Source organism: Rhinolophus sinicus, chromosome 1 (genome assembly GCF_057876585.1).
Source record: "Rhinolophus sinicus isolate RSI-liver-muscle chromosome 1, RSI-T2T, whole genome shotgun sequence".
NCBI lineage: Eukaryota > Metazoa > Chordata > Mammalia > Chiroptera > Rhinolophidae > Rhinolophus > Rhinolophus sinicus.
Window position 1 is genome coordinate 111,599,340 of NC_142501.1, and position 12,883 is coordinate 111,612,222.

General features: G+C 34.4%; 1 protein-coding gene across 4 annotated transcripts in view; it reads right to left on the reverse strand.

The window, feature by feature from the left end:
• Positions 1-12,883, reverse strand: part of UPF2 (UPF2 regulator of nonsense mediated mRNA decay) — a 96,976-nt gene that overhangs the window by 34,139 nt on the left and 49,954 nt on the right. For all 4 annotated transcript variants that reach the window (XM_074324984.2, XM_019710276.3, XM_074324982.2 and 1 more), the window contains exons 9-10: positions 9,395-9,503; positions 1,365-1,478 (exon numbers count right to left, since the gene is read on the reverse strand). In XM_074324984.2, the coding sequence (XP_074181085.1) occupies positions 1,365-1,478; positions 9,395-9,503 (223 nt within the window). The remainder of the gene's footprint in view (positions 1-1,364; positions 1,479-9,394; positions 9,504-12,883) is intronic.

A 12,883-nucleotide genomic window follows, 5' to 3' on the forward strand; every position in this document is an offset into this window, starting at 1 on the left:
AATATCCCTATAGACAAATCTGTGTACACATTTATGATTATTTCCTTAAAACCAATTTATAGAAATGGAATCTGTGTCAAAGAAATATATGTCCTTCCTATACACTTTTAACATTCCGTACAAAGAAATATACGAATATGTTTAAAGTGTTCATGGCATAATTCCTTTTGATTACAACACCAAGAAAGCTTTCACAATCTCTCTTAAAATGCTGTCCAGAGTTTCCCCAAATGTACTTTGCAGTCTCCTGAGATGCTCCAAGTAGATTTACGAAACCTGACCCCTTGGATATTATTTTAAATACTCTTAATAAATCATGCAGTAAAGGCTCTTGTTTAATGTTTAACTCAAGGTTTTCCAAATGTACTTGAATTCATGAGACTCATTTTGTGATACGCCTGGTAATATCCCAAGGATATCAATTTGATAAATAATTCATTATTGTTAGTAATGAATGATCGATTCCAGATGTATAATTATTCCATTTATGTTGCATCAGCTTTACCACATAGAATTAGTTACTAACTGATTTCTAGTTTAATTCCATTATGGACAGAAAACATAATCTGAGTAATTTCAGTCTTCTCTAATTTGATGAGACTTTCTTTATAGTTGATTTTGGTAAATGGTCCATGTGCATTTGAAGAGACTAAATTTTGATGCTGTTGGGTATAGTGTCAATTAGATCAAGGTTGTTAATTGTGTTGTTCAATTCTATACAGTACTTACTGATTTTGTCTGCCTCTTCTTTCAGTTATTGAAAAGTGTTTTCAAGTCTCTCACTATGATTGTGGATTATTTATTTTTCCTTTTCCTGTCGATTTTTGCTTTATATATTTTGCAGCTAGCTTACTGGGTGCATACTGATTCAGGAAGGTAACACTTCCTGTTAAAATGACCTCTTCATTATTATGACATATCCTTCTAACACGCTTCATGCCTTAAAGTCTACTTTGTCTAATAATAATGAAACCAGGTGTCTTTTGATTAGTGCTCCCATGGTGTATCTGCCCCATTTTTTTACTTTAGCCTTTCTGGTCTGTATATTTACGGGTATCTCTCTTGTACTCAGCATAAAGTGATGTTGTTGATTTTAATTAAGTCTTATATTCTTAAGACTTTTATGTGATGTATTTTGTCTTGTTTAATTATAAGAAATACATTTCATATAATTATTGTTACAGCTGTATTTATGTCTGCCATCCTATTACTTCTTTTCCAGTTTGTTCATCTGCTTAATGTTCCTTTTTACTCCCTTTCTGCCTTTCTTTGGATTAATCAAATATTTCTTAATTATCTCATTTTCTCCAGCATTTGTAACTAAAACTTAAAATTTTTCTATTAAAAAATAATTCAGCACTAACCTTTAAACAATGTAATGTATCATTTTTTGTGAACATCTTAAACTTAGTCAGCTCTCCAATAAAACGAACAGTTTTGTTCTTTGTTTCAATATTGATCTGGTCCTTTTTTCGTACCTACAAATTAAGAGAGACATTGCTTAGATAATTAACATTTTAAAATCTCTGTGGTAAGAACTGTTATTGTAATAAGACAGAATTCACTCCAAATATTTTAAATAAATTTGGGTATAATTTCTTGCTACAGTCAAATTATTTTAAATTAAGGCAAAATAAGCTCCGTGGAACACCAGTGCCAGGATGGGCTTTGCAAAACAGTTCCGGGGTCAAATAATTTGGGGAAATAATGCATTTTATTATTATTTCAAATAAAGAGGCTTTCAAATTAAGAAATCTGTTTAATTTAATTCAATGCTTCTTAAATTTATTTGGCAACAACGTAAGTCCCCCTTTTTAAACATTAACAACTACTAGTCAACATCCCATTAAATTAAGATTATAAGGAACACAATTTAGGAAACGCTACTTCAAAAATAATCAATGCCAAGAGCTTACTTAAGCAAAAATATTATTAAGGCTCTGTTAGTGTGTTATAGTTACTAATTACTGTGTTTCCCCGAAAATAAGACCTAGCCGGACAATCAGGTCTAATGCGTCTTTTGGAGCAAAAATTAATATAAGACCTGGTCTTATTTTACCATCATATAAGACCAGGTATAGTATAGTATTAGTATTAGTATTAGTATTAGTATTAGTATTAGTATTAGTATTAGTATTAGTATTAGTATAGTATTAGTATTAGTATAGTATTAGTATAGTATAGTATAGTATTAGTATTAGTATAGTATAGTATAGTATAGTATAGTATAATATAGTATAATATAATATAGTATAGTATAATATAATATAATATAACATAATATAATATAATATAATATAATATAAAATATAATATTGGGTCTTATATTAATTTTTGCTCCAAAAGACGCACGAGAGCTGATTGTCTGGCTAGGTCTTATTTTCGAGGAAACACAGTATTTACTGCCTTTTTATTATAAATTCACTACAATGAAATTTCCAATATAATCACTATTCTTTTTTATTACCAATCACAGTCATATATTAAAGTTCAAATCCTTTGCAAATATAACCCCCTAATTAGGCACACATTTAAAGAAGTTTTAAATATGACAAAATCCTATTACAACACTACAATGTGAACATACACCTCAAGATAAAATGTAATGGGATTAAACCTCGGAAATACATTTTCATCAGAAAACCAAAGCTACAGTCCTCACACTTTGATCTGAACAGCAATGACAATATGGTGGAGCCTACAAGTGGTTTGGTTTTTGCTTTTTCAGAATATTATCCTATATTATTTGTTCTACATAACAACATTCTGAGAAAGGTACAACAGCTGTTGCAATTCTGGTTTAATAATTAAGACCAGAATAACAACAAAAGAACCCCAGCTGTCAAATGACCTGACCAAGATCTACTCTGCTACTTGAGAATTCTACTACACGAGCATGTGCTGGGATTCAAGATAAGGCCTAACCTCACCAAAGCTAGACAACTAATGATAACCATTTACATAAATACTAACCTCCTACACACTCAGACACCTAACACTTAAATGGACTTTATCATCTTCGTTGTTAAGGATCTACTCGCTACAGCATTCAGAGATAGGCATTTAGACTCTTTAGAGCTAATTTTTAAATAAAACTATGTTTACTCATTTTTTAAAATCAGAAAAAAATGAGAAGCTCACTATAACTGTATTTAATCTAAAGCTTCAATCAAACTGCATCAATTAAAATTAAAATCACAGGGCCGGCCCGGTGGCTCAGGCGGTTAGAGCTCCGTGCTCCTAACTCCAAAGGCTGCTGGTTCGATTCCCACATGGGCCAGTGGGCTCTCAACCACAAGGTTGCTGGTTCAACTCCTCGAGTCCCGCAAGGGATGGTGGGCTCTGCTCCCTGCAACTAAGATTGAACTGAGCTGCCCGCTGAGCTCCAGGATGGCTCAGTTGGTTGAAGCACGTCCTCTCAACCACAAGGTTACTGGTTTCGACTCCCGCAAGGGATGGTGGGCTGCGCCCCCTGCAACTAGCAACGGCAACTGGACCTGGAGCTGAGCTGCGCCCTCCACAACTAAGACTGACAACAACTTGACTTGGAAAAAAGGCCTGGAAGTACACACTGTTCCCCAATAAAGTCCTGTTCCCCTTCCCCAATAAAATCTAAAAAAATAAAATAAAATAAAATCACAAAAACTCAACTTACAGAACTGTATTTAATCATATCATTTAAACATACAAAATAGTTTTGGGATTAGAGACAAACAGAAAAAACAGAACTAATTAGATTCTAGTTTGTAATACAAACAAAATTATATTGAATAAACTTGACTGTTTTAGACTTGTAATTTAGAGAAGAGCAGAGCCTTTATGAAGACCCTTTCACAAATATGTTTGATAAGCACTGCAAATGGAAAGCTCCTCTTATTAATTTATCTCATTTTGTGAACTCCTAGGATAGATTAACAGTGTGGACTCTGGACCAGATTTTCTGGGTTTAAATCCCAGCTCTCCCACTTACTGGCTGTGACTTAACTCTGTGCCTCAATTTCCTCATCTTTAAAATGGAACACATAAAAGCACCCTGCCTCATAGGGCTGTTGTGAGTCTGAAGCGAATCAACACAAGTAAAGAACATACAATAGTGCCTACGGGGACCAGGAAGAGTCCAGTAAACATTAGCTGTTATTAATTTTATCCATCTTTGTACATTTGCATCACTAATACATGGACACTGAATAAATATTTGCTGACTAAACAAATAAATGTAAATGATTAATGTTTACATATGTATTGCAGTGATATGAAAGAACAAAAGATCTACGGTCAGAACAGTTTAAGGCCATGTTGTGTCATTTTGGGGAGGTATATGATCTTGGACAATTCACATAAACTCCCTGAACTTGTTGGCTTACTTGGTAAAATAAAGACAAAAATAAGGATAATAATGATGATGGTGGTGGTGATGATGATAACTACACTTCACTTAACACTAAGCAATTAATGTATAGGACAAAAGATTATACAACTTTTAAAATGATATTTAAGAAGCGTTTCAAATGGCACTGTAAAAAGCTTCTGAATGAGAAATGAAGAATGGAAAACTGTACATACAATATAAATTCATCTATGAAAACTAGAGAAAATATACTAAAATATTAACAGGGTTTGTTTTAAAGTGAAGAAATTACGGGGTTTTCACTCCTTTGTTCTACTTTATATATTTTATATTTTCTAAATGACCCACAGAGCACATGTTTACTTTAGAGTTAAAGCGATGTAGAAACAAAACAAGTGTAAGGAAGCATTTCAAAAATGATATACTGATGCTGAATCTTCAGGGGGAGTAGGGCTGAGAAAGGCATACACATGTTTTTTTAAATCTCCTTGGGTGAGTCTGGATGCACAAGCTCTTAACTGCTGTGGAATATCATACAATTTTCTATAGTGCGGAGCATTACAAACACGCAACACAGTGTATTATCCACAATTATTCTTAAACACGATTGAGGTTAAGGAAGTACAATCTAACTGACAAAATTATAAAATTTTTAAATGAAGTATTAGAAATCAATTATCTCACTCCCTCATTTTAAGATGAAAAAACTGAAGGCTTTTCAAAAGGCTGTGACTTATAAAAAAGACTAACTTATTCTGACTCTTCATTCAATATTTTCCAGTCTCATTAGTTGACTCCTTATGATCAAAAGGTATGTCAAGAGACTTCTGCAAAAGTAAATACAGATGCATGAACAACGTAAAATTTTCTATTTATTTTTAGTTCAATAATGTCTCACCAGATTTTAGTAATATGATCAATCATCTTTAGCAAATATGGTGACTACAAGTCATTTATCAATGACAGCTGAAACTGAGGTTAACTGAATAAATTCATATGCATTGAAAAAAACTCTTCAGCTATGTCAATATATAAAAAGTAAGGATTTCCAAGTTCTATCAGTTATTATTCCGCTATAGGAAGAACCCTCCACCCCCTATAACTGCACTGAAATAGATATTATACTTTCTGTCCTCCATAATGTTCATTTTGTTTTACATAAACTTTATTTGTTTAATCATTCAACTCATTTTTCAGAAAATCTACCATATGCTGAACACTAAGTAGGCACTATGTCTATAAATAAGTAAATCTGCCTCCAAAGAAACTTATTTATTTTATTCTATGGCCCAGTGATCTCCACAGTAGTGTGGGGACAAGACTCTTGATCTACTGGGATATGGAAAAAAAGTCCTAGAACTTCTATTTATGTTTTTGTTTTTTTATGTCATACTTTTCAATTTACCTTTGTATGTTTTTATAATGTACATATTTGGTACAATTGCAAATGAACATAATTTATAAATAAGTATGTCTATGTTGAGATACATGGTCAACTTATTTTACTAAGAGGAGCTTGATAAAAAATCTAAAATAGAACTAATTTTAAAAATGTCAATCAGTGAGGGTGATATGCTTGTATTTATATAAAAGTTGTCCCCTCCCATATTAAAGAAGTAGGCTCTGCTGAAAACTTAGAGAACAAAGAAAATTAAAAATTATATACATATTTCTCGTAGCCCCCACTATTCAGAGATAGCCATTGCTAACATACTGATATAAAATTCATTTCTTTACATTCCAAGCATTTTAACATCACTGTAAGTTTATTACTTTATATATAAGTAAGATTTTATAACTTGGTTTCTTCAAATAAAAAAAGCACCTTCGCTATGACATGAAAACTTTTTGGTAAATATCATTTTCAATGGCTCTATATCACTTTAAGCACTATAATTACATGACCATTTTCTTAATCCATTGTTGAGCTTTTAGATGATTTTCTACCTTTTTCCTATTACAATTCATGATATAAAGTTTTCTGGGGGCATATAGGATTGCTAGGACAGATTTTCAGAGTTGTCCAATGTATGAATGCTTCTAAGGATCTTGAAACATATTGCCAAATTCCTTCTCCAAATTTCAACCACAGTATGTGAATGACTTCCTATTTCTATTAGCCTTACTAATCTGTCAGTCAGATTAGAAAATACATTGTTTTAACTGCTATATGAGATTTCACATAGCTTTGCTAACCAGCTTGATTTCTTACGGCAGACTCATCAGCAGGGGACAAATAAGATCAGATTGTGACAATATGTTGGCACTAGAAGGCAGGGATGGGGACCCCTGGTTAAAAGCTATTCTCATAATTCAGACTACAGAGTGAAAGGCAGTGGCACTGGATGTGAAGCGAACATGCTGATTTCAGGAGCTGTTTTAGATGACAGGATCAACAGAACTTGGTGACCAGTGGCTCCTGAATGTCAGAGGGGCAAAAGTAGAGGTATTTCTCTTAGTAATCAGATAAAATATATTGCAAATTTACAGGGAGAATAGAGAAGTTGATATGAGGAAGAGAAGGATAAAGACATTTTTAAGAAGAAAATAATGAGTTTGTTTAATGAACAAATTTAGCTATAAGTACATGAGAACTTACTACACGTCAGGAGAGAAGTTCTGGCAAGAGGTATCTACTAGAGGTTGGAAATAGATGTTAAGTGAACCCCAGGTAAAATGTGTTTCATCAAAAAGGAGGGTGAAGGAAGAAAGTCTGGGGAATACCAACATATAAACTCAGCTGGAAAAAAGAGCAAAAGATATTGAGAATGGTAGTCATAAGTAAGAACTAGGAGAGAGTGGTGGCAGAGAAGGATTATTACTATAATATCTACATCTGGGCACTGTGTGATCAACTCTATATGCATTACCTCGTTTAATCCGTAAGAACAATCCTATTTTAAAAGCTACAAGTACTGTCCCCATTTTTGGCAAGGAAACTGAGGTTTAGGAGCACTTAAGTAACTTGGCCAAAGTTACAGTGCTTAGCATGTAGTGGAGCCAGAATGATAGGTTGTAAAAAGCAGAAGAGTCCAGCAGCATAGAATCTGCAGACACATCAACGAACAGGAGGCCACAGGGAAGACGCTGGTGGTCTCCGCCACGGTGCTACGATGGTAAAACAAAGGGTAAATGTATCGTCAGAAGAGACAAGCATACTCTAAGAACTCAAACAAGAAGGGAATGAAAGAGAATGGGGGTAGGAGGTCAAGTGAGGGAAGTTTTCTTGTTGCTATTATTGTATTTTCCTTTAAGGATGTGAGTCTTAAGCATATTTCTGGCCTAATAAAAAGTCACTGGCAAAGTATGCAGATTTGGGGGTGGGAAAGGACAGATGCTGGAGGAATTAGAGGTGACCAATGACCGCAAGTGGCCTTTCTTCTCTCCCAAGAGCAGTGGTTTCCGAAGTATACTCCTAGAATTCCCTCGACTCCCAACTCAATTTTCAAAGGTGGGAGGGGAAGTATACACGAATGGAAATTTTCTTGATTTTAACTTTTTCACCAAAAGCACTGATTGTTTGGTCCAGCAACATGTGTTTTAATTTTGGATTTGGTTGAAGGTGTATGCATATAACTCACGTAATACAGTCATACTGCCCACTAATAAGGCAGTTTCTTGTTCATATGATGGGATGTAATATATCAACAAGAATATCATGGCTTCTGATGCGTCTGTCCTTGAACTAGCAATATTTCTCAACTGTGTTCTTTGAGTGACTACATATTCAACCCCCTTCAGAAGGTTCACACTGCACATTACCCTATCAAAGCTTTGAGAATTCTTATAATAAAACAAAATCAAAACCGTTTAACCTTCTTGACTCAGTTTCCAAACTTCTTTAAACACAGAAACCTGTTCTTGTTTGAATACTATCAATGAAAATAGAAAACATACTTCAGCAAAAGCTGACCCCAAAAAAATCTTAACCACAAATCTCCTAGTAACAAATCCCTACCTGTAGCAAGAAGCCTTTGCAGCTCATCCCACCCATTGCAGAGACTTTCTCCTTCCTCTGAAAAGGCACTCACTGGTGAACAAGTCATTCGGCAACTAAGCATGCAATTCGTTATACTATCCAATATATTTAGGGTTTAAGTTTTTACTTCCCTTTGCTTTTGTGAGTATTTATGCCTATCTCCCCAACTGTATCATGGATTCCTGACCTCAGGAATTGTTTTCTGAGAGTTCAGCAATACTGGTTTGTGTATAGCAAGTGCAATAAAGCGCCTGTTGAACACAGCAAACATTTATGTGCATTCCAAACAACTTGCTGTAAAGCTAAATTTTGTGAACACAATTGTTCCATTGGCTAACAACATCAACACTTGAAATTCATGTCTTTTCAAAGTCTACCAATGTTTGCTTTCAGTCACCTCAGGGTATGGTATAATTTTACTCCTTTCAAGTCTGTATTTGAAATTTTATCATCTCCACAAGATGACTGGGTAACATGGGTTTGGGAGAACCACTAACGGGCAGTCTGATAAGACTCCTGGGACCGGAAAGGGAGGTAAGCTGTCTGGTAGCAGGTCCCTGGTACTTACCAGGATGCTCTTTAAAGAATTCACTACTATCCAAGGTAAAGATTCTTAAGGCAAGAACCCATAAAAATATGAGCTATGACAGAATTCGCAGAGATGAGAGCATTTACAAGCCTCGTGTGCCCTCACACATTTGGACCCCCTCCACCTAAATAGGCTCTGTGCCCTGATTTGTCACGGCCAATCCTATGTTTCTTCTGGGAACACCAATGAGGCTTGCTGGCTCTCTTGACCTTAGAGATGGTTTTTACTTTACAAAAGCAAAAAGTGCAGTACCTATAATGGGGAAACATGGTAGCAATAGCTTATCTCCAAACTGGGATATCACTTAACAATTTCAAGCTTTGTTGAGTAAATTTACATTTTAAAAATTTAGAAGTCCTTCATTCTGAACTGTTAGACCATTACGAAATTTCAAAAATATGCTTACCAATAAAATAAAAATCCTCACTCAACTTATAAGTGTATATAGATATAACAAAATAAATACGTAAATACATACATGGAATCTGAAATCCCCCCTCAGCATGGAACAAAGGTCCTCTGCTACATCAGACATGCAGGGATGCAATGTAGCAACCAATCTTGCATAAAATGGTAGCAAATCCAACCTGCAAAAGTTATATGTGATATGTGTAAAAGGGAAGACATACCAGAAATAATTCATTTTAAAATTTAAACTCTCTCAGACACATTCACACATTAAACAATTATAAAAACTAAGAATCATGCAGATATGCCTAATTATTGCCATCATAGTGCAGTATGTGGAAATTCAATTTCCCTTGTGAAAGCTTACTAATAATCTGGTATTTTCCATTCAGTGCATTACCACACATCTGCAAATTTACTAAGTATTCAATTTTGATAAAATATGAAATATCAAGCAAAGAAAACACTAAGGTTTGACACAAAATTTTAATCACACAATTAATGAGTAAATAAACCAAAAGGTAACTTAAATAGTACAAAACAGAATCCTTTTAAACCATCTCCGTCACTTATCCCTGGGTAAGTTTTTGGAAACCTCAATGTCTAAAGTAAAAGGGTAACCAATAACCAAAAAGTCATTTAAGGGTCAAAATCCCATCACAGACCCATATACTAACTTCCATATTTCACTTACTACAGAACCCACTCAGATTCTAGTACAGTGCCTATTCTTACTTCAGAAAATGAATGGCAAGTCTGGTTACTGATGCCGCCATCCCCTTTCAATTATCAGAGCACTTTCTCTTCAAACTTGGATGCAGCTCTAGAATCATGCTCAACACAGCATTCCAGGCAGCCAGCACCAATCAGAATCAACACACGCTAAAATTTACTTTTCATTCCTGCCACAGACATTATTTTATACAACTTGATTATCCAATGATTCAACAGCCAGCAGATCAGACGCTGAAGATGAGAAGCAGAGAGGAACTAATAAAAGCAGCTGCACTGACAAGTAATGGGAGCTTACAGTGAGGAAGGAAGCTCAACACTACTTGTTCAACACAAGAGCTCCAAAATTACAACAGCCTGAAGCCATTTACAACACTAACAAATAATCCTACGTGTCTTAATTATCCCTGAATACATCACTCTAGAATAATACACAAAAATGGTTTGATCATTAGAGAAAAGTCTGCATACCATGAAAGGCTTAGAATTAGAGCTTGAAAACTCCCAGTACAGACAGATTAAGCCTCAGTTGGAAGGGACACAGTGCAGGAAGGATGAGATGAAATTTGAAAGGTGGAGTCAAAGGGAGGAAAGTGCTCCAAGCCATGCCAAAGAGCCTCAAAAGCTTTACATTTCTCTTTGACCATTATAATTTCTTTTAAAAAATTATTTCGTTCTTACTAATGTGCCAGGCCCTGTCCAAGGCATCTGACATTACATAACATGTTGATCCTATGAGATAGATCTTATAATCACCATTTCAGAAATAAGGGGGCAGATGTTGAGAGAAGTCAAGAACATGGTGGCTTGGTAATAGTACCTCGATCAATTTTTAAATGCATCATATCCTTCCTTTAAAGAAACAGTGAAAATGGCAGTCCATTATGTAAAGATCTGAATCAAAATATTTACTGGTAAACTTTATTTTAAATGTTTAAATAATTTTAAAAGTTTTATCAACTGAAGGTTAAGCTCCTGTCACACAGAAAATGCACACATGTGGGTCACATTACTCCTAGATGATATTACAAAAATGAGACATTCCTATAAGATACTCTCATAAAAATGTAATAATTTTCTGAGTATCTGCTAGTGTTAAAAAAAAGCCTGGGGCAAACAAACATTCAATTTTCTTGCATAATAGAAGGATTTTTACTAATATCAAATTTACTTTCTAAATTTTTAAACTTTAGTTAGAATATATTTTAATATGTTATATGTATATTTCAGTTAGAATATTAGGTTTTTCATACCCACTTTAGCAACAAACATTTTTTTTTCAGTTCATAATCAATTGTCAAATACAAATATCGGGCTTTAAACCCATGCCTAGGTTCACTACTTTCAACTGCCACAACTATAGGTCAGAAAAAGTAAGACAAAAGATAAGATCACAGGATAAGGAAGAGCAGTGCACTAGGAGGTAGGAGGCTCGGGTTCTAAATCTCTCAAACAGTACTTCTGTGACCTCACAAACTGGTCTGGCCTCATCTCCCACCAGTGTCTCCTGGTCACTGCTCAGTCTCACCAGCCTGCCCCTCACTAATCCTCAACAAGGCTGGCAAGCCCTCACCTCAGAGCCCCCTCCCCACACTGGCTATTCTCAGGTAGCTGGAATACACTTGCCTTAAATATCCATTCACACTGCTCCCTCCCTCCCGGAGGGCAAATCTTAGTCCCAAGGACTGGCCCTCATTGAGACCCATTCTGAAAGCTCCATTGAAACTGCAACTCTACCTCATCCCAACTCCCAATCCTTTTACCCGGCACTACTTTTTAAAAATAGAACTTATCACCTTCTAACATATAATTTACTTACTTGTTATGTTTATTGTTCTCATTTGGCACCCTTCCCCATTAGAATGGAAGCTCCATGGGAGACAGTATACCCGCACTCAAAACGGTGCCTAGATCATAGTAAGTGCTCAATAGATATTTGTTAGATAAATGAATGTCTCTGGTTAAGTATACTGTGTGAGCTTTTAGTCTATTGTTCACCGTATTAAGGAAGCACCATTTTATTTTTATAAGAGTAATATTAAACTTGATTAAGTTTTATATTTTATCAAACAAAAAGTTTACCAAATATCTTACAAGCAATTAATGGGATACTCATATAGTTTATTTTCGATACTGATGTTATATATATTAATAGGTTTCCTATTTTAAGTATTTTCATTCCTAAAGTCAATCCTCTTTGATCATGCTGGATTTTTATTTTAAATGTACTATAAAACGACATGTTAGTGGTTTGGTTAGAATTTTTATATCGACATTCAAAAGGAGGACTGGTCAATACTTTTCACTTTTTTGGTTTTTGTTAGAATTTTGCCTATTTCTTCATACTATGAAATGGCAAATTTCCTTTTCTATGCTGTGGAATGAACAATACAGCAGCAAAATTACTTGTTCTATAAAAGACTGCAAGAATTCAATAAAGTTATCTAGTCTTAGTCTACTTAAGACAAAATTAACTGATTTTTTTTTTTTACATTTTCTTCCATGATTACTGGTCTATTTTGTCTTGAGTTAATTTTTGAAATGTGTATTTTTTTCCAAATTATTTTTCACTTTTTAATGTTCTTTTCTTTTTTTCTAAATGCTTCTTAATTTGGATTTTTTTAAAGAACCAACTCTTGAGTTCTTTAACTTTAATCTTGGTTACCTTACCTTTTTCAATAAAATTTGAGATTGTAATTTAGCCTTAAAAAATTTTAACCAAATTATATCATTTCCTTTTTCTTCTTTTCCTCAGCAGGACACTTATACTATGCTCCATTTCTTTCTTTTTCCAATTAACCCAATCTACTTCAAGGTTTTTTATCAG